The 21,357-nt window shown below is 43.6% G+C and overlaps 4 protein-coding genes across 4 annotated transcripts; all 4 read right to left on the reverse strand.

Annotated features, from left to right (window-relative positions):
• Positions 1-1,147: 1,147 nt before the first annotated feature.
• LOC115121599 (protocadherin alpha-3-like) lies at positions 1,148-5,043 on the reverse strand. Its single transcript, XM_065018182.1, has 2 exons — positions 2,680-5,043; positions 1,148-1,201 (listed from the first exon to the last, which is right to left on the reverse strand). The coding sequence occupies exons 1-2, from the start codon at positions 5,041-5,043 to the stop codon at positions 1,148-1,150; spliced, it is 2,418 nt and encodes an 805-aa protein (XP_064874254.1).
• Positions 5,044-5,963: 920 nt separating this feature from the next.
• On the reverse strand, positions 5,964-8,469 carry LOC115121598 (protocadherin alpha-3-like). The gene has a single exon (XM_029650707.2). It carries the CDS (start codon positions 8,337-8,339, stop codon positions 5,964-5,966), a length of 2,376 nt encoding a protein of 791 aa, XP_029506567.1. The 5' UTR covers positions 8,340-8,469.
• A 651-nt stretch (positions 8,470-9,120) lies between these two features.
• On the reverse strand, positions 9,121-11,659 carry LOC115121597 (protocadherin alpha-3-like). Its single transcript, XM_029650706.2, has one exon. The coding sequence runs from the start codon at positions 11,494-11,496 to the stop codon at positions 9,121-9,123; it is 2,376 nt and encodes a 791-aa protein (XP_029506566.2). The 5' UTR covers positions 11,497-11,659.
• Positions 11,660-12,218: 559 nt separating this feature from the next.
• LOC115121596 (protocadherin alpha-8-like) lies at positions 12,219-14,690 on the reverse strand. The gene has a single exon (XM_029650704.2). It carries the CDS (start codon positions 14,688-14,690, stop codon positions 12,219-12,221), a length of 2,472 nt encoding a protein of 823 aa, XP_029506564.2.
• Between the last annotated feature and the right edge of the window lie 6,667 nt (positions 14,691-21,357).

The raw sequence follows: 21,357 nt of genomic DNA on the forward strand, positions 1-21,357 counted from the left end.
ACTGATATCTACCTCTCTCTTCATCCTTGACTATCCCACCATCTCTCTTTGTCCATCTTCTGCATTGTTTCACATTCCTCTCAACCAATGTGTATACATGTCACTGAATAGGAATAACGTAGCAGTGCACTGCTGTTTTAACTAACCTCAGTCATACTATTACTGGCCTATAGAATTACCAAAGTGTGAAATCTGAAGTGACCTAGTAGAGTAAAATAGAAAATGAACACAATTCAATATATTTAACAACGTGTTGATGATGTATGTTCACATGTACTATTGCTTCTCTGTTGACACCATCAGTTGACCAACTTACAATGAGGATTGCGTTAACATAATCCATGGGTTCACAAAAACATGAACCAATTTTCATTAAATAATGTGCGAGAAGGCATAGCCCTAGAAAAGCCATCCCCTCCCCCTCCACTTCCACCTGCTCCCTCCCTTTCCCTCTCTCTCTCGTTGCTGAGACCGCTGCACTGCACGCGAGGCTCACCGACATGCTGTGGAAAACCAGCGAGGTAATTCTGCCAGTGTGTTGCTAGGGCAACACCACCATCCCCTAGACTCGACCTGGTTCAGCCACGCTCTCATAGCTAATGAGACACAACATCTGTGTTAGCTAATAGCATGAGACCATTTTTTGAAAATCAAAACAAAGGCCCATTACTATTTCAACCACACTGCATTAGAACACAGACTACGGGAACAGGGAAGGAACATTCGTCACTGGTTGTGTTCCAAGCCCCATGTAAATAATGAATGGCAGCTCCCTCGGGAAGCCAAGCAGCGCACCCCCACCCCAACCTACCCGGCTGGCTAGCAGTGCGCCAGAGGCGGGCAGCTCTCTCTCTCCCAGCCACAGGCACAGCTTCAGCAGCGCACGGCCCACATAATCAGTTACCACCACGGAGAGCAGGCCTTCAGACACATTCTCATTCAGACAAACAAGGAGGTGGAGTGGGTTCACACTCCAAAATATGTCGCTTAAAGTTTACTTCATTGTTCAATGTTTTAAATGTTTTACTACATCCGGGAGAGCGTACACAGATTGTTTTGTCTTAACATCCTTCTTCAGTGTGTAGGTACGATGTTCTTTCATTCAAAACAGTATTTGTGAAGAACAACAGATGGGCAGCAGGTGCTTCTAATCGGGGTTGTCACTCATCTGCCAATCAGAGACGCGGCCCCTCTGGTCTACCTGCTAACACATTTGTCACAAAAGAATACAGAATTATAGGGGATGGGAGCGGGCACGAAGGGCCCCTCACAAATCAATGGCCCCAGGTGTCCGCTCAGTCATACTCATTCACTCACACGCACACACACACCACTGTTGTCTTACGAAGTCACATGCCACATGATAAGACAGACTACTAACCCATCTTATTAAAACAACACACCACTGTTGTCTTACGAAGTCGCACGCCACATGATAAGACAGGCTACTAACCCATCTTATTAAAACAACACACCACTGTTGTCTTACGACGTCACATGCCACATGATAAGACAGTCTACTAACCCATCTTATTAAAACAACACACCACTGTTGTCTTACGAAGTCACATGCCACATGATAAGACAGGCTACTAACCCATCTTATTAAAACAACACACCACTGTTGTCTTACCACATGCCACATGATAAGACAGGCTACTAACCCATCTTATTAAAACAACACACCACTGTTGTCTTACGAAGTCACATGCCACATGATAAGACAGGCTACTAACCCATCTTATTAAAACAACACACCACTGTTGTCTTACGAAGTCACATGCCACATGATAAGACAGGCTACTAACCCATCTTATTAAAACAACACACCACTGTTGTCTTACGAAGTCACATGCCACATGATAAGACAGGCTACTAACCCATCTTATTAAAACAACACAACAACTGTCACATTGTTAGAAAGCAAAACAAGTGTCTGGAAAAGGGGCCGATATGATAGTGTCCTAGGTTTCAAGGCTGCGTTAGATCTCCAGTAGACTCTCTTTCTGAGGGGTCGTAGCCCCACATATGGATTATGAAAAGCCTTTGATTGCTGAAATAGCTCCATTCAAGGCAACAACACAAGCTGAAGACGGAAATGTGTGGACCAAGGACCTGTAAATGAGGCTCAACGTACGACTCTGTAAGTATGAGGCTGAAGTTAGCCCCATCCACTGACCTACAGCCAACATTATATTTGACCTATTTATAGTCGAAATAGTTATTGGCCCACATGTTGGCCTGAGCAGGTTCACTAATCTATGAATTACATGGATATTTTCTCTTGTTTTATTAACAAGTATCAATACAATAACAAGCCCAGGCTGACCCTCCTGAACAAGCAGACTGGAACCACCATGTATACCTGAGAAAACCATCCTCTTTCCTGCTCACCTCTAACCGTATAGGACCAGAGCAGCCTACACATCCAAAGTGAGTTGTTTAGTGAAAACAGATGGGTAGGTAATGGGCTGTCAGGTGACATGTCCAACTAAATAAAGTCTTATACTCCTTTACGTCTCATGTTACAGCATGACAGCCGTGTCACCAAAATATTACATAGGCCCGTCCACTCCGTAACACAGTCAGCTCGTTGAGATATCCATGACAGGACAAAACAGGCTATATTAGGCCACCCATAGCAGATTTTAATATATTTTAGATTGATGACCTCCTTACCTCTCCAGAAGCTCTCCTGCTGTGTTCAGGTACCACTAGAGTATTCCCATTGCTGCCCGGGACTATAGTAGAACCTATACTCATTCTGGGTCCAACTAACATGTACCGTTTGTCTCCGGATCGGTACTGGATGCTGTGGCACAGTGTCCCGTCGTAATTCACATCTTGTAAATACTTGGAGGAATCGACTGGGGCTTTGGAGCACTGCATTACAATCAACACGATGATACTGATGATAAAAAGTGCTGAAACTGACCCCAAAGTTACGATCAAATAAAATGTAATGCTGTTCTCCTCCTCGTCTTTTACTGCGCTTTTAACATCAGAAGCTGCAAAAGCCTCTTTGGGCTCCACAACGTTGATAATCACAGTAGCTGTTGCTGAGAGGGAAACGTTCCCATTGTCTTTTACCAGTATGACCAGTTTGTGCTCAGCCTCGTCTGTCTCTGTGAATGACCGAAGTGTCCTTATCTGTCCTGTATAACGGTCCAAAGCAAAGAGACTGTGGTCAGTAACTTCCTGCAGTGAAAATAATAACCAGCCGTTATATCCTATATCAGCGTCATAGGCTCTCACTTTAGTCACCAAATGGCCTGCGTTCACATTGCGGGGAATCTCCTCCACACCTTCAGCGGAACCATTAGCGCTGACTGGATACAAGATCACTGGAGCGTTGTCGTTCTGATCCAGGATGAACACATTCACTGTGACGTTGATGCTTAGTGATGGAGCTCCAGAGTCTGTAGCTACAACTTGGAATTTAAATGTTTTTAATGTTTCAAAGTCAAAGCTTTTTAGGGCCAAAATGTTTCCATTTTCTGAATTTATGTTGAGGAAAGATGCCCATTTATTATTGTCACCAACGTCTCTCAGAATATGATATGAAATAAGTGCGTTTTCATCTATGTCACGATCAGATGCACTCACACAAAATACTGAGGCGCCTGGTTCGTTATTCTCAGTGACATAGAAAGTATAGGGGCTCAGTGAAAACTCTGGACTGTTGTCATTCACATCTGATACTGCAACACTAATAGTCTTTACAGATGACAGAGATGGCTGGCCTTGGTCTGTGGCTACTATTGTTAGATCATATTGAGATACATTCTCTCTATCCAGAGGTGACTTGGTGACTACCGAGTACATGTTGTCATGTAGAGATGGCAATAGCGTGAAAGGTACGTCTTCCAATACATGGCAGAGAACTTTCCCATTGAGACCAGAGTCCAAATCAGTAACACTGATCAGTGCCACCGTGGTTCCGGGCCTAGAATCTTCGGGAATTGCCTTAGAAAATGACGTCACCTCTATCTCAGGTGCATTGTCGTTGAGGTCAACGATTTTAATTTTGAGGCTTTTGTCTGTTGTCAGAGGAAGTTGTCCTTGATCTGATGCCTGTATGTCAAGCAGATAACTGTCCCTTTCCTCAAAATCTATTGGCCCTTTTACAGTTATTTCACCTGTAATGGTGTCTACATCAAAACGTTTCCTTAACTTGCTGTTAATGTCATTGCCAAATGAGTAAATGACATTCCCATTCTGGCCACTATCTAAATCGGTGGCATTTACCTTGATGACCATAGTTCCCAAAGGAGCGTTTTCATTTACACTTACAGAATATATATCTTTAGTGAACACAGGACTATTGTCATTAACATCCAGTACATCCACTGATATTTCGAGAGTTCCAGATCTGGGTGGTTTTCCACCATCAATGGCAGTGAGGAGGAGTTTATGGCTTCTTACAGCTTCTCTATCTAACTGCTTCTGTAAAACCAACAACGGGATTTTACCGTCCTCACCTCGATCTTTAACCTCCAAACGAAAATGGTCATTATGACTCAGTTTGTATTGTTGAACGGAGAATGGACCTTCATCTGGGTCACGCGCTGCTTGTAGCTGAAATCGCGCCCCCGGTAACCTGGACTCTGAAATCTCTAACCGTTTCTCTTTCTCGGGAAAGCTGGGAGAATGGTCGTTAACATCTAACACCTCCACTGAGACATAATGGATCTCCAGCGGGTTCTCTAGAACGGTTTTCAGGTTGATCAAACACACGCTGCTCCGTTCACACACCTCCTCTCGGTCTATTTTTCGGTTCACGTATAAGATGCCGTTATTCTGGTTTAGCTGGAAAAGGGGCTCGGTCGAGCCAGACACGATTCGAAATCCCCTCTCCTTTAAGGTGCTGAGATCTATTCCCAAATCCTTAGCTATATTCCCCAGGACAGTTCCTTCCTTAAGCTCTTCAGAGATGGAGTATCTTATCTGTGCAGATGCCACGGTCCAAAAAAAAAACATAGCAACCATGAAAACGACCCTCTGCCGTCGCTCCCGCCATTCCCCGCATCCTCTTTGTTCCATGTTTTTAAGGTTAAAGAGAAATTCAGAGCAGTTTCACTGCGCCTCTGCCGGCAACGTCATCTTATTCACTGCACTCCCAAATATAATCACAGCTCGGTATCTTACAATACGTCAGCGTTGAAAGGTTTCAAATGACAATTTATCCTCGAAGCTCACGGCTGTAGTCTGCTAGCGACGAAATACCAAACCAGCTATAAAAGGAGGACTCAAAAGTATGACCAATAGAGTTATTTCATAACCCTTCTTCGACTTGCGCACTGACACCATGCGTTTCAGCCTCATATTGCAGGATCGAGTATAATTGGACCCTTTACGATATTTTACTACACGAATACCGAGTGCTATTTCGAAACAAAACATTGTACAAGAAAAAACAACATTACAAACCATGGTACGGGTTAGGCAAAGATGGGACATGCATGGGGAAGATCCTCATGAGACGTCAGGGTGTGCATGTTGGTTGATGTTTAGAAGTTTGCAACAAGTGTCCTACATAGAACTACATGGTTTGGACCATATGTCAATAAAGACTGAAAAGGCTTCTTCTATAGCCCAAGTGAAACTACAAAGCGTCTTAAACCATCTCAAGAGAGTTTTGTCACAACGAAGATGCCGAATGAACTCCACCAGGTTTCAGCACCATGGACAGCGGAAGTCCCTAGTACAGCGTCTTTTGACAAGAAAACCCCCGTGGGACAGCGCCCTCTGAGGTATACACAATATTTTTAATCGACCGATTCAGAAAACAACACAAACAAATGCGCGCTTTTGACACCTACAATGGTGGCTATCATATGTGCCACCCCATAGACAACTCATACATTCAGTCCCTGGGGCACGGATTCTGTAACCATCAGAAATAGTACTTAGATTGAAAATACTGAGAACTAACGAATAGTTAGTTCCTCATGACAATGGGGTCAACTTCTTACCTCTCCAGAAGCACTCCTCCTGTGGTCCGGTACCACGAGAGTATTCCCGTTGCTACCCGGGACTATAGTAGAACCTATACTCATTCTGGGTCCAACTAACATGTACCGTTTGTCTCCGGATCGGTACTGGATGCTGTGGCACAGTGTCCCGTCATAATTCACATCTTGTAAATACTTGGAGGAATCGACTGGGGCTTTGGAGCACTGCATTACAATCAACACGATGATACTGATGATAAAAAGTGCTGAAACTGACATCAATGTTATGATCAAATAAAATGTAACGCTGTTCTCCTCCTCGTCTTTTACTGCGCTTTTAACATCAGAAGCTGCAAAAGCCTCTTTGGGCTCCACAACGTTGATAATCACAGTAGCTGTTGTTGAGAGTGAAACGTTCCCATTGTCTTTCACCAGTATGACCAGTTTGTGCACAGCCTCGTCTGTCTCTGTGAATGACCGAAGTGTCCTTATCTGTCCTGTATAACGGTCCAAGGCAAAGAGACTGTGGTCAGTAACTTCCTGCAGTGAAAATAATAACCAGCCGTTATATCCTATATCAGCGTCATAGGCTCTCACTTTAGTCACCAAATGGCCTGCGTTCACATTGCGGGAAATCTCCTCCACACCTTCAGTGGAACCGTTAGTACTAACTAGATACAAGATCACTGGAGCGTTGTCATTCTGATCCAGAATGAACACATTCACTGTGACGTTGCTGCTTTGTGACGGAGTTCCAGAGTCTGTAGCTACAACTTGGAATTTGAATGTTTTTAAAGTTTCAAAGTCAAAGCTTTTTAGCGCCAAAATGTTTCCATTTTCTGAATTTATGTTGAGGAAAGATGCCCATTTTTTATCGTCACCACCGTCTCTCAGAATATGATATGAAATAATAGCGTTTTCATTTATGTCACGATCAGACGCACTCACACAAAATACTGAGGCGCCTGGGTGGTTATTCTCAGTGACATAGAAATTATAGGGGCTCAGTGAAAACTCTGGACTGTTATCATTCACATCTGATACCACAACACTAATAGTCTTTACAGATGACAGGGACGGCTGGCCTGCATCTTTCGCAACGATTGTTAGATCATATTCAGACTGTTTTTCCCTATCCAGAGGTGACTTGGTGACTACAGAATACATGTTATCCTGTAAAGACGGCGTTAGAGTGAACGGGACGCCATCGCTTATAGAACAGAGAAGTTTCCCATTGAGACCAGAGTCCTCATCACTGACACTGATTAGTGCTACAGTGGTACCGGGTCTAGAATCCTCGGGGATTGCGTTAGAAAAGGACGTCACCTCTATCTCGGGTGCATTATCATTCAGGTCAACTATCTTTACTGTTACGCTTTTGTCTGCTGTCAAGGGAGCAGATCCCTTATCCGATGCCTGTATGTCAATCTCATAGCTGTCCTCTATTTCAAAATCGATCCATCCTTTGACAATTAGCTCACCTGAGATAGCATCTACTTCAAAAAGTTCTCGTAACTTACTGTTCACATTACTACCAAAAGAATAAATGATTTCACCGTTTGAACCTTCATCCAAATCTGTAGCGTTGACTTGTATGACCGTTGTGCCAATAGGAGAATTTTCATTTAGCGTCACAGAGTATAACTCTTTAGTGAAAACAGGCATATTATCATTAACATCTAAAACGTCCACTAATATTTCTATAGTACCAGACTTGGGAGGTTTGTCTCCGTCAATGGCTGTGAGCAGTAATGTATGCCTTTTCAAAGCTTCTCTGTCTAGTGGTTTCTGGAGATTTAAGATAGGGATTTTACCATCCTTTCCACGATCTTTTACTTCTAAACGGAAATGATCGCTTTGGCTGAGTTTATATTGTTGAACAGAATATATTCCACCGTCTGGGTCCCGAGCAGGTTGTAGCTGAAATCGCGCCCCTGGTAAGGCTGACTCAAATATCTCTAACCGTTTCTCTTTCTCGGGAAAGCTGGGAGAATGGTCGTTAACATCTAACACCTCCACTGAGACATAATGGATCTCCAGCGGGTTCTCCAGAACGGTTTTCATGTTGATCAAACACACGCTGCTCCGTTCACACGCCTCCTCTCGGTCTATTTTTCGGTGCAAATACAAGATGCCGTCATTCTGGTTCACCTGGAAAGGGGGCTCGGTCGAGCCCGACACGATTCGAAATCCCCTCTCCTTCAAGGTACTCAGATCTATTCCCAAATCCTTAGCTATATTCCCCACGACAGTTCCTTCCTTAAGCTCTTCAGAGATGGAGTATCTTAACTGTGCCGACGCCCCGCTCCAAAAGAGAACCAAAGCAACCATGAAGACGACCCACTGCCGTCGCTGCCTCCATGCCCCGAATCCTCTTTGTTCCATGATTTCCAGATAAGTAAAAGCTGTACACAGTACTTCCGCTATGCCTCAATCTGGGGAAACGATCTATCCATTACATTCGTGACTATAACTTCAGCTAATTATCCAAAGTTATATTTATTCTGGCAATGTAAGATATTATTCTCCCCACGATGCTGCATGACTAAATTCCGCCATCAACTGAATAATCTACGAAACCAACAAGGGGGCGGACTCAAAATATGACGGGAGAAAATGTATCAGGAGTGTTATTCTAGTTGAGTACTGACACCTTGCGATACTACGTCACATTACAATATCATTTCAGAGTTTACATATTTATATTTCAATACTGAAAACTACCATGGCACAATACACAATTGACAAAACGTTACTGCAAAATGTGTATAGATATGGGAGTTCTGGTTGAATATGACATATCATGATGTATTTACAAGAACTAAAGCGTTACGCAAGAATGCAACAAGTGACGCACAAGGAAATAAAATTGAGAAACATTTACAGAGAAAAGGGGAGAGTTTATGTCATCACCTTTTGTCAAGCATTCATCAAATAGCGCTTTGAAGTGCCCAACTTTTCAGCACCACTGTGGCGATCAGCGCCCAGTGAGCAGCGGCTGTAAATGAATGAGCAACTTCTGTTGTGAGATCATGTGAGAATCAACAACCCTCTTACGTCAAAACAAAACAGGCCTATTTAAAATACTCAGAAATGGCTAAAAAATTATACTCGAAAATCAGCCTCAATAGAGGGTACGTGATGACAGTGAAATACAAGGTTGTTTTCAACTTCTTACCTCTCCCGAAACTCTCCTCGTGTGTTCAGGTACCACTAGAGTATTCCCATTGCTGCCCGGGACTATAGTAGAACCTATACTCATTCTGGGTCCAACTAACATGTACCGTTTGTCTCCGGATCGGTACTGGATGCTGTGGCACAGTGTCCCGTCATAATTCACATCTTGTAAATACTTGGAGGAATCGACTGGGGCTTTGGAGCACTGCATTACAATCAACACGATGATACTGATGATAAAAAGTGCTGAAACTGACCCCAGAGTTATGATCAAATAAAATGTAACGCTGTTCTCCTCCTCGTCTTTTACTGCGCTTTTAACATCAGAAGCTGCAAAAGCCTCTTTGGGCTCCACAACGTTGATAATCACAGTAGCTGTTGCTGAGAGTGAAACGTTCCCATTGTCTTTTACCAGTATGACCAGTTTATGCTCAATCTCGTCTGTCTCTGTGAACGACCGAAGTGTCCTTATCTGTCCTGTATAGCGATCCAAAGCAAAGAGACTATGGTCAGTAACTTCCTGCAGTGAAAATAATAACCAGCCGTTATATCCTATATCAGCGTCATAGGATCTCACTTTAGTCACCAAATGGCCTGCGTTCACATTGCGGGGAATCTCCTCCACACCTTCAGCGGAACCGTTAGCGCTGACTGGATACAAGATCACTGGAGCGTTGTCGTTCTGATCCAGAATGAACACGTCTATTGTGACGTTGCTGCTTAATGACGGAATTCCAGAGTCTGTAGCTACAACTTGGAATTTGAATGTTTTTAAAGTTTCAAAGTCAAAGCTTTTTAGCGCCAAAATGTTTCCATTTTCTGAATTTATGTTGAGGAAAGATGCCCATTTATTATCGTCACCAACGTCTCTCAGAATATGATATGAAATAAGTGCGTTTTCATTCATGTCACGATCAGATGCACTTACTGAAAATACTGAGGCGCCTGGGTGGTTATTCTCAGTGACATAGAAAGTATAGGGGCTCAGTGAAAACTCTGGACTGTTGTCATTCACATCTGATACTACAACACTAATAGTCTTTACAGATGAAAGGGACGGCTGGCCTGCGTCTTTAGCAACTATTGTTAGATCATATTCGGACTGTTTTTCCCTATCCAGAGGTGACTTAGTGACTACAGAGTACATGTTTTCTTGTAAAGACGACGTTAATTTGAAAGGATTGTCCTCGGTTAGAAGACAGACAACTTTCCCATTGAGACCAGAGTCCAAATCATTAACACTGATTAGTGCTACAGTGGTACCGGGTCTAGAATCCTCTGATATTGATTCAGAGAATGATGTCACCTCAATCTCAGGTGCATTATCGTTGACATCCACAATTTTAATAATTACAGTTTTGTATGTTGTCAAAGTAGCTGCCCCTTTGTCTGACGCTTGTATATCGATCTCAAACTTGTTATTTTCTTCAAAATCAATAAGTCCTGTTACAATTATTTCGCCAGTAATCGGGTCTAAATGAAAACATTCCAGGACCTCTCCTTCCACGTCACTACCAAATGAATAGACAACTTCACCATTAGAACCCTCGTCCAGATCAGTGGCGTTTACCTGTATGACTGTTGTTCCTATATTAGCGTTTTCATTCAGCAATACAGAGTATGAATCTACAGTAAAAACCGGGGGGTTATCATTGACATCGGATACATCTACAGTTATTCTCATGTCTCCAGATCTTGGAGGTTTTCCTCCATCAATAGCTGTGAGCAGCAATATATGGCTCTTTACAGCCTCTCTATCCAGTGGTTTCTGTAAAATAAGACTCGGGGTTTTACGGTCCTCACCTCGATCTTTAACCTCTAAACGGAAATTATCATTTTGACTGAGTTTATATTGTTGAACGGAATATATCCCACCGTCTGGGTCACGAGCTGCTTGTAGCTGAAATCGCGCCCCAGGTAACGCAGATTCTGAAATCTCTAACCTTTTCTCTTTCTCGGGAAAGCTGGGAGAATGGTCGTTAACATCTAACACCTCCACAGCGACATAATGGATCTCGAGCGGGTTCTCAAGAACGGTTTTCAGATTGATCAAACACACACTGCTCCGTTCACACACCTCCTCTCGGTCTATTTTTCGGTTCACGTACAAGATGCCATCATTCTGGTTTAGCTGGAAAAGGGGCTCCTTCGAGCCAGACACGATTCGAAATCGCCTCTCCTTCAAGGTGCTCAGATCTATTGTCAAATCCTTAGCTACATTCCCGATGACAGTTCCTTCTTTAAGCTCTTCAGAGATGGAGTATCTTATCTGAGCTGAAGCTCCGATCCAAAAGAAAACCAAAGCAACTATGTAGGTGACCCACTGCCGTGGATCTCGCCATGCCCTGCATCCTCTTTGTTCCATGTTTTAGAATAAATAACGAGAATTCACAGCACTTCCGCTATTCCTTCATTGGTGACAGTTGTCCATCCATTATATTAGCAAATATGACAAATGCTCATGATCCAATAGTGTTTTAAGAATGTCAATTCTAGACATGATTCTCCCCACGATCCTGCATAACTGCATTCCTCCAGCGACGGAATCATCTAAACAGCAAGTGGGCGGAGTCAAACGCATTATGGTAATTATTTCTATCAAGGTCGTTATTGTAGTTGGGTACTGACATCATGCGATTCTACCTGACATTACACTATCGTTGAAACTTAGTAATGGAATCTTGACACGATACATATCAGATAAAACATTACTGCAAAAGTTGTATTTTTTTTTAAGGAGGTATACAGGTTACAATACATTATGTACAATGCTTATTTTTGCTAACAAAAGCAACATTTACCCTACTCATGTATGCAACACGTGTCTGACATGGAAAAATAATGTTGAAGGATAAAATATCCACTATAAGAGCATGTATACGTCGTCACTTTCACCAGTTAAACAGCACATTAAACTGGTCAGCGTTTCAGCACCACAGTTGTGGACAGCGACCTGTCCTGAGAGCAGTGTCACTTTCAGCGATCATTTAACAGCTAACAAACCTCTTTAGCCTAATTAAAAACCTAAAATGGTTCATACATTCACACATACCCATTTCTTGGTCAATGAAATAACAGACAGACATTCTAACAAACATAATGAGAATAGTACGCCATCATCAAACTCATGCACAGGCTCACAGCACTGCATTGGTCAGTAGGAGATTCCTGAACGGGTCGTTTTAAACTCCTTACCTCTCCAGAAGCACTTCTCCTGTGGTCAGGTACCACTAGACTATTCCCATTGCTGCCCGGGACAATAGTAGAACCTATACTCATTCTGGGTCCAACTAACATGTACCGTTTGTCTCCGGATCGGTACTGGATGCTGTGGCACAGTGTCCCGTCGTAATTCACATCTTGTAAATACTTGGAGGAATCGACTGGGGCTTTGGAGCACTGCATTACAATCAACACGATGATACTGATGATAAAAAGTGCTGAAACTGACCCCAAAGTTATGATCAAATGAAATGTAACGCTGTTCTCCTCCTCGTCTTTTACTGCGCTTTTAACATCAGAAGCTGCAAAAGCCTCTTTGGGCTCCACAACGTTGATAATCACAGTAACTGTTGCTGAGAGTGAAACGTTCCCATTGTCTTTTACCAGTATGACCAGTTTGTGCTCAGCCTCGTCTGTCTCTGTGAACGACCGAAGTGTCCTTATCTGTCCTGTATAGCGGTCCAAGGCAAAGAGACTGTGGTCAGTAACTTCCTGCAGTGAAAATAATAACCAGCCGTTATATCCTATATCAGCGTCATAGGCTCTCACTTTAGTCACCAAATGGCCTGCGTTCACATTGCGGGGAATCTCCTCCACACCTGCAGCGGAACCATTAGCGCTGACTGGATACAAGATCACTGGAGCGTTGTCGTTCTGATCCAGGATGAACACATTCACTGTGACGTTGCTGCTTAGTGACGGAATTCCAGAGTCTGTAGCTACAACTTGGAATTTAAATGTTTTGAGGGTTTCAAAATCAAAGCTTTTAAGCGCAACAATGTTCCCATTTTCTAAATTTAGGTTGAGGAAAGATGCCCATTTGTTCTCCTCGCCACTGTCTCTAAGAATATGATATGAAATAAAGGCGTTTTCATCTATGTCACGATCTGAAGCACTCACAGAAAATACTGAGGCGCCTGGTACGTTATTCTCCGTGACATAGAAAGTATAGGGGCTCAGTGAAAACTCTGGACTGTTGTCATTCACATCTGATACTACAACACTAATAGTCTTTACAGATGACAGAGGCGGATGGCCTTGGTCTGTGGCTACTATTGTTAGATCATATTGAGATACTTTCTCTCTATCCAGAGGTGACTTGGTGACTACAGAATACATGTTATCCTGTAAAGACGACATTAGCTTGAAAGGCAAGTCTTCCATTACAGAACATAAAACTTTCCCATTGAGACCAGAGTCTAAATCATTAACACTGATTAGTGCTACAGTGGTACCGGGTCTGGAATCTTCGGGGATTGCCTTCGAAAATGATGTCACTTCTATTTCTGGCGCATTATCGTTCACGTCAATAATCTTTACAATTACGCTTTTGTCTGTTGTCAATGGAACGGGTCCCTTATCAGATGCCTGTATATCAATGTCGTAAATATTGTTTACCTCATAATCTATCAGACCTTTTACGGTTAGTTCACCAGTATTCGGATCCAATCCAAATAGTCGCAGTAACTTGTCATCTACTCCATTACCAAATGAATATATAATTTCACCGTTTGCATCTTCGTCTAAATCGGTTGCTTTTACTTGAATGACAGTTGCACCGACAGGAGAATTTTCACCAAGCATTACAGAGTATACGTCTTTAGTGAAGACAGGTGAATTATCATTAACATCCAATACCTCAACGATTATTTCGATAGTCCCAGACCTCGCTGGTTTTCCTCCATCAATGGCTGTAAGCAGTAATCTATGATTCTTAGCAGACTCCCTATCTAACTGCTTTTGTAAAATCAAAATAGGCATTTTACGGTCCTCACCTCTATCTTTAACTTCTATACGAAAATGATCATTGTTTTTCAGTTTATATTGTTGAACAGAGTATGGGCCACTATCTGGGTCACGCGCAGCTTGTAGCTGAAAACGTGCCCCAGGTAACGCTGACTCAAACATCTCTAACCGTTTATCTTTCTCGGGAAAGCTGGGAGAATGGTCGTTAACATCTAACACCTCCACCGCGACATAATGGATCTCCAGCGGATTCTCTAGAACGGTTTTCAGGTTGATCAAACACACCGTGATCCGATCGCACACCTCCTCTCGGTCTATTTTTCGGGTCACATACAAGATACCGTCATTCTGGTTTAGCTGGAAAAGTGGCTCGTTCGAGCCAGACACGATTCGTAAACCCCTTTCCTTCAAGGTACTCAGATCTATTCCCAAATCCTTAGCTATATTCCCCACGACAGTTCCTTCCTTAAGCTCTTCAGAGATGGAGTATCTTATCTGGGCTGATGCTCCGCTCCAAAAGAGAACCAAAGCAACCATGTAGGTGACCGACCGCTGTCGCTCGCGCCATGCCCTGCATCCTCTTTGTTCCATGTTTAAGAATAAATAACGAGAATCAACAGAATTTCACTATTCCTCAATTTGTGTCAGTTGTCTGTCCATTATATGAGCAAATATGACCCATGGTGACTATCCAATAGCGTTTTATTAAGAATATACATTTAGATCGTATCCTCCATGGATGGCTGTATTCCTCTAGTGATTGAATCAGCTGAGCAGCAAGGGGGGCGGACTCAAAAGTATGACGTGGTGAAAACTACCAGGAGCAGAATTCTAGTTGTGTACTGACACCCAGGGGCGAAAATCTGATATCAACCTTGAAGGGGACAATTACATGACATTTTCTCAAGAGCAATTCCCGAGGGGGACACCAAAAGTAGAGCTGTAACACTGCCTACGTTGTAATATGTTAAATGTATATTGTGGAACCATAATTACTACAACTGGATAAATCATAGGTACAGCAGTTAACTGAAGAGTTTTCCCAACTTGTTCAAATTTTTAAATCATAATAAATTTACTACTAATAATAGTTATTGCAGTGTTCCTTATCAGTCCTATATGTATGCAGGTATTTGTATTTACAACCAGCAATACCAAGCAAGGCCAGTAGGTGGTAATGGTACTGTACACTGTATGGGTGCAGGTTTCATAAATACAATGAACATGGTGTGATCTCGTCTAAAATAATCTCCATTGAGAACCATCGAAGTTGGTCTCCGCATTGAATTTACCTTTTTATTTGACTTTTTCTGATTAATTTTATATAATCATTAAATATGTGCCACTGGTTTGAGTCTATTACAACATCTTTACAAGCACAAAACACTCAGAATAAGTACAGTTCTAAAATCAAGATAACTACTTCAATGAAGAACCCAAACAAATCAACCAAAATATCCTTCAGAAATACTTAGTTATTGTTCAGTCAGTGTCTCAACTCTTCAAATAACAGCTATGGACAAGTATGTCACACAAAGTATGCCATTTTAAATTAAATAAATAATTAGTAAGTGTACTGTCATGTACTAAAAACTACTAAACAAAATAACATATATCATACTATACAGCAGGGGGTCTCAAACAGGGTAGGTGGAGCCCTAGGGGTCCCTGGTGTAATGGCAAGGGGTCCATGAAATAAAAAAGTGTAATGAACGTATTCAGCAGCACAAGGATTCCAGTAACTTTACATATAATATAGAGGGGTGGAGGTCCCTGAGGACCACTCAAAACCTTGCCTCATAATATGCAGGGGTTCCAGTACCTTTACATATATTATAGAGGGGTGGAGGTCCCTGAGGACCACTCAAAACCTTGCCTCATAATATGCAGGGGTTCCAGTACCTTTACATATAATATAGAGGGGTGGAGGTCCCTGAGGACCACTCAAAACCTTGCCTCATAATATGTAGGGGTTCCAGTACCTTTACATATAATATAGAGGGGTGGAGGTCCCTGAGGACCACTCAAAACCTTGCCTCATAATATGTAGGGGTTCCAGTACCTTTACATATAATATAGAGGGGTGGAGGTCCCTGAGGACCACTCAAAACCTTGCCTCATAATATGCAGGGGTTCCAGTACCTTTACATATATTATAGAGGGGTGGAGGTCCCTGAGGACCACTCAAAACCTTGCCTCATAATATGCAGGGGTTCCAGTAACTTTACATATAATATAGAGGGGGTGGAGGTCCCTGAGGACCACTCAAAACCTTGCCTCATAATATGCAGGGGTTCCAGTACCTTTACATATATTATAGAGGGGTGGAGGTCCCTGAGGACCACTCAAAACCTTGCCTCATAATATGCAGGGGTTCCAGTAACTTTACATATAATATAGAGGGGGTGGAGGTCCCTGAGGACCACTCAAAACCTTGCCTCATAATATGCAGGGGTTCCAGTACCTTTACATATATTATAGAGGGGTGGAGGTCCCTGAGGACCACTCAAAACCTTGCCTCATAATATGCAGGGGTTCCAGTACCTTTACATATATTATAGAGGGGTGGAGGTCCCTGAGGACCACTCAAAACCTTGCCTCATAATATGCAGGGGTTCCAGTACCTTTACATATATTATAGAGGGGTGGAGGTCCCTGAGGACCACTCAAAACCTTGCCTCATAATATGCAGGGGTTCCAGTACCTTTACATATATTATAGAGGGGTGGAGGTCCCTGAGGACCACTCAAAACCTTGCCTCATAATATGCAGGGGTTCCAGTACCTTTACATATAATATAGAGGGGTGGAGGTCCCTGAGGACCACTCAAAACCTTGCCTCATAATATGCAGGGGTTCCAGTACCTTTACATATATTATAGAGGGGTGGAGGTCCCTGAGGACCACTCAAAACCTTGCCTCATAATATGCAGGGGTTCCAGTAACTTTACATATAATATAGAGGGGGTGGAGGTCCCTGAGGACCACTCAAAACCTTGCCTCATAATATGCAGGGGTTCCAGTAACTTTACATATAATATAGAGGGGGTGGAGGTCCCTGAGGACCACTCAAAACCTTGCCTCAAAATATGCAGGGGTTCCAGTACTGAAAAAAGGTTGAGAACCACTGCTATACACACTACTGAACAAAACAACTGAACATATGTTTGAGGGTTTCAATGGATCCAACAAATTGCTGGCAGATATTTCCCTCAAGACTGTCCAGCCTGTCTTTATGTACATTACAGACAACTATGCCGTTCAGTCTCTCTTGGCCCATGCAAGCCCGTAAACAAGTCTTTAACCTGCGGAGTGCACTGAAACTCCTCTCAGCCTCACATGAAGACACTGGCACCACAAACAAAATTCTGATCAGCACCTCAACTTGGTCAACCAACTCCCGCACCTCCACTGGAAGCCTCCTGAGGACCTCTGCTGCCTCTCAACTGCTGCTACAGGGGTATTTGTTGCGAAAGAGATGCAACTGCACTGAAAGAGAATCTATGTTCAGCTCAGGGTACTGATCTAGAGACTCATCCAACTCCCCCGTGAGAAGTGCTCTTTCCAACTTTTGCAGGACGTTTAGACTGTCCTGGTCAAAACGGTTGCCAAACAACCTCCACACCATCCAACACTTAAAAACATTCTGCCCTATAGTGATGCACTGCTTTGCCAGCAAATCATCTTGAGTGTCTTTCAATGGAGTCAATCAATGTTGTTGCTTTCTCATACAGTGCAAGGTAGCTTTTGTCATTTCGTCACTGCTGTTTACCCCAAGCACTGGATAACTGGGGACTGATTGGATTTATCTGGTGTGCTGTTACAGTTACACAGTGGCGGTGGGTTTGGCAGTTTTGAATTTTTCAATGGCTTTTCTCCAGTTCCTAAATCCTGCACTAATGAAGGCAGCATCTGCTCTTTGGCCAAAAGATGGCTGGCTTGAAAACCCTTGGCTACAGTGAAAACACAACACTCCTTTTATTGATGGATTATAATGTAGCCAGGGGAAATCACCAAACCATCTCTCTTGAAACGTCAACACTCTGTTGGCAAGAGTTTACAGTTCTATAAATTGTGGGTGTGGCTGATATGTTTTTGTGCCATCACTGAGGTAACTGGACAATGCTGTGCCACTGTCCCCTATACTGGTGCTGCTGGCAACAAGGTTGACAGCTGGTCCTGCCGTGGCTGTGACACTGTCCCCTATACTGGTGCTGCTGGCAACAAGGTTGACACCTGGTCCTGCCGTGGCTGTGACACTGTCCCCTATACTGGTGCTGCTGGCAACAATGTTGACACCTGGTCCTGCCGTGGCTGTGCCACTGTCCCCTGTACTGGTGCTGCTGGCAACAAGGTTGACACCTGGTCCTGCCGTGGCTGTGACACTGTCCCCTATACTGGTGCTGCTGGCAACAAGGTTGACACCTGGTCCTGCCGTGGCTGTGCCACTGTCCCCTATACTGGTGCTGCTGGCAACAAGGTTGACAGCGGGTCCTGCCGTGGCTGTGCCACTGTCCCCTATACCGGTGCTGCTGGCAACAAGGTTGACACCTGGTCCTGCCGTGGCTGTGACACTGTCCCCTATACTGGTGCTGCTGGCAACAAGGTTGACACCTGGTCCTGCCGTGGCTGTGACACTGTCCCCTATACTGGTGCTGCTGGCAACAAGGTTGACACCTGGTCCTGCCGTGGCTGTGACACTGTCCCCTATACCGGTGCTAGTGGCAACAAGGTTGACACCTGGTCCTGCCGTGGCTGTGACACTGTCCCCTATACCGGTGCTAGTGGCAACAAGGTTGACACCTGGTGCTGCCGTGGCTGTGACACTGTCCCCTATACTGGTCCTGCCGTGGCTGTGACACTGTCCCCTATACTGGTCCTGCCGTGGCTGTGACACTGTCCTCTGAAGTCTCTCCCTGGCTCTTTCCCTTTCACCACCCTCACTGACTCACAGTTTGTCTCCTAGAAAATAAATAGTTGTTTGCTGTACTCCTAAATACCAGTACCCAAAACTACACAATTAATCACAACAGCAACACCATTGCCTTAAACAAATCTTAGTTCAGTCACTAGTTTAAGTTGAGAGTGGGGGAATCCATGGCATTTTCCAATTATGTCCCTATTTTACAAGTCTAAAAAAGAGAGAACCTTTCATAATGTTGCCAAACAAAGACTCAACAAACTTACCTGAGACTCCCTGTCTCTGCCAGTCTGTCCCTGCCTATCAGTCTCTGCCAGTCTGTCCCTGCCTATCAGTCTCTGCCAGTCTGTCCCTGCCTATCAGTCTCTGCCAGTCTGTCCCTGCCTATCAGTCTCTGTCAGTCTGTCCCTGCCTATCAGTCTCTGTCAGTCTGTCCCTGCCTATCAGTCTCTGTCAGTCTGTCCCTGCCTATCAGTCTCTGTCAGTCTGTCCCTGCCTATCAGTCTCTGTCAGTCTGTCCCTGTCTATCAGTCTCTGTCAGTCTGTCCCTGCCTATCAGTCTCTGTCAGTCTGTCCCTGCCTATCAGTCTCTGCCAGTCTGTCCCTGCCTATCAGTCTCTGTCAGTCTGTCCCTGCCCATCTGACCCCAGCTCTGCTGTCTGTGTGACATCTGTCCCCAGCTCTGCTGTCTGTGTGACATCTGTCCCCAGCTCTGCTGTCTGTGTGACATCTGTCCCCAGCTCTGCTGTCTGTGTGACATCTGTCCCCAGCTCTGCTGTCTGTGTGACATCTGTCCCCAGCTCTGCTGTCTGTATGACATCTGTCCCCAGCTCTGCTGTCTGTGTGACATCTGTCCCCAGCTCTGCTGTCTGTGTGGCATCTGTCCCCAGCTCTGCTGTCTGTGTGACATCTGTTGCCTGATCTGCCTAATGACATCATTGTGAAACGTTTTCATTATCATTTCACTTCTTTCTAATGAACATTTTATCAACTAGTCTTTGAGATATTAGGCTACTAGGGTTCTTACTTTGCGTTTTGGTGTACTGAAAAATACTCTGATATTAGTCTTTTTTCTGCCATTTTTCTACCTGGCTGGCTGGCTACAGACACACATAGTGTGCAGGTTATTTACAGTAGGAGATGGGCTTCTATCATCTATAATCTTCTACCATTCTATATGGGCTTCGATCTAGAAGGTAGGTAGCGAGTCAGATGTGAAACAGATTTGACAGCTGTGTGAGTTCACCATTTACACAACGTATGCTGCAAACTTTTGTCATTGTAATATAGTTTATGTTTTATATTGGTTGGCTTTCAACAATAGCTGAATTTGCCGAGCTAGCGAGCACCAATTCCGTTTCTGTGGTTTTTGCTATTATCTTTGCTATCGTCAGTTTACTCCAAGATCGGCAAACAGGTGCCTCAAAGTCCCCTAGCGAAAATGTAGCTTTTTGCAACGAGACCATTAAATATTTTTAATACAACGGTAGAAGAGAGTGTAGTTCTGTTCAGTTGGGAGTTCAGTGTATCTCTAACATGATCACAGGGACTTTGAAGCACTACAGCTGCATGCTGATCTTGGAATAAACTGACCATAGCAATGATTCCATTATTGACGACGCCACATAAATGGAATAGGTACTAGCTAGCTTGCTAATGTTTGCTTTGGTTTGAGCGCTAGCTCTGCAAATTCAGCTATTGTGTATGTGAACGCTGCCAACATAAAACAGCATCGCTATGGCGCGATTGACTGGATTAACCTCACGTTAGTTATGTGCATTGAGTGCTTTTCAGACGGTAGACACTAACCCTCTGTTACCTTGCCAGCTAAGGAACACTACATTGCATTGCTAGCTGCTTCTCTCATTGACTCAAATTCAAATAGCTGCAAACACTGGTTGATGTTACTGTAGCTAGCTAGCAAACATCAGCTAACCGCTAGCTAACATAGAGTGATATTAAATTTAATGAAGCGAAAATGAAGACTGGTGACGGTTATAAATGTGTTTTCTTGTATTGAGGGGTAGAAGTAAAGAAATGTCTAACATATCCTTTGTTTGAACAACTTACTGGAGGTCAGCCACCAACAACAGACTCTGTCAGATTCCCACACATGCACAGTACCTGCATCATGTGCCACTGCTGGGGGGTGGGAGGCAGTGGATCAAACCATTGTGAGACAAAGGGAGGGAGGTCGCACTCTTTTGGAACTTAAAAACGCGCTATTAAGTGTCTATAATCAGCACAAGTGCTTTCATTGCGTATTATTAATATTATTGAAATGACATAGTTATGTTTACAGTGATATATTGGGGGTCGTGTACCCCCTGTCCTCCCT

Source organism: Oncorhynchus nerka, linkage group LG5 (assembly GCF_034236695.1).
Source record: "Oncorhynchus nerka isolate Pitt River linkage group LG5, Oner_Uvic_2.0, whole genome shotgun sequence".
In the NCBI taxonomy this organism is placed as follows: domain Eukaryota; kingdom Metazoa; phylum Chordata; class Actinopteri; order Salmoniformes; family Salmonidae; genus Oncorhynchus; species Oncorhynchus nerka.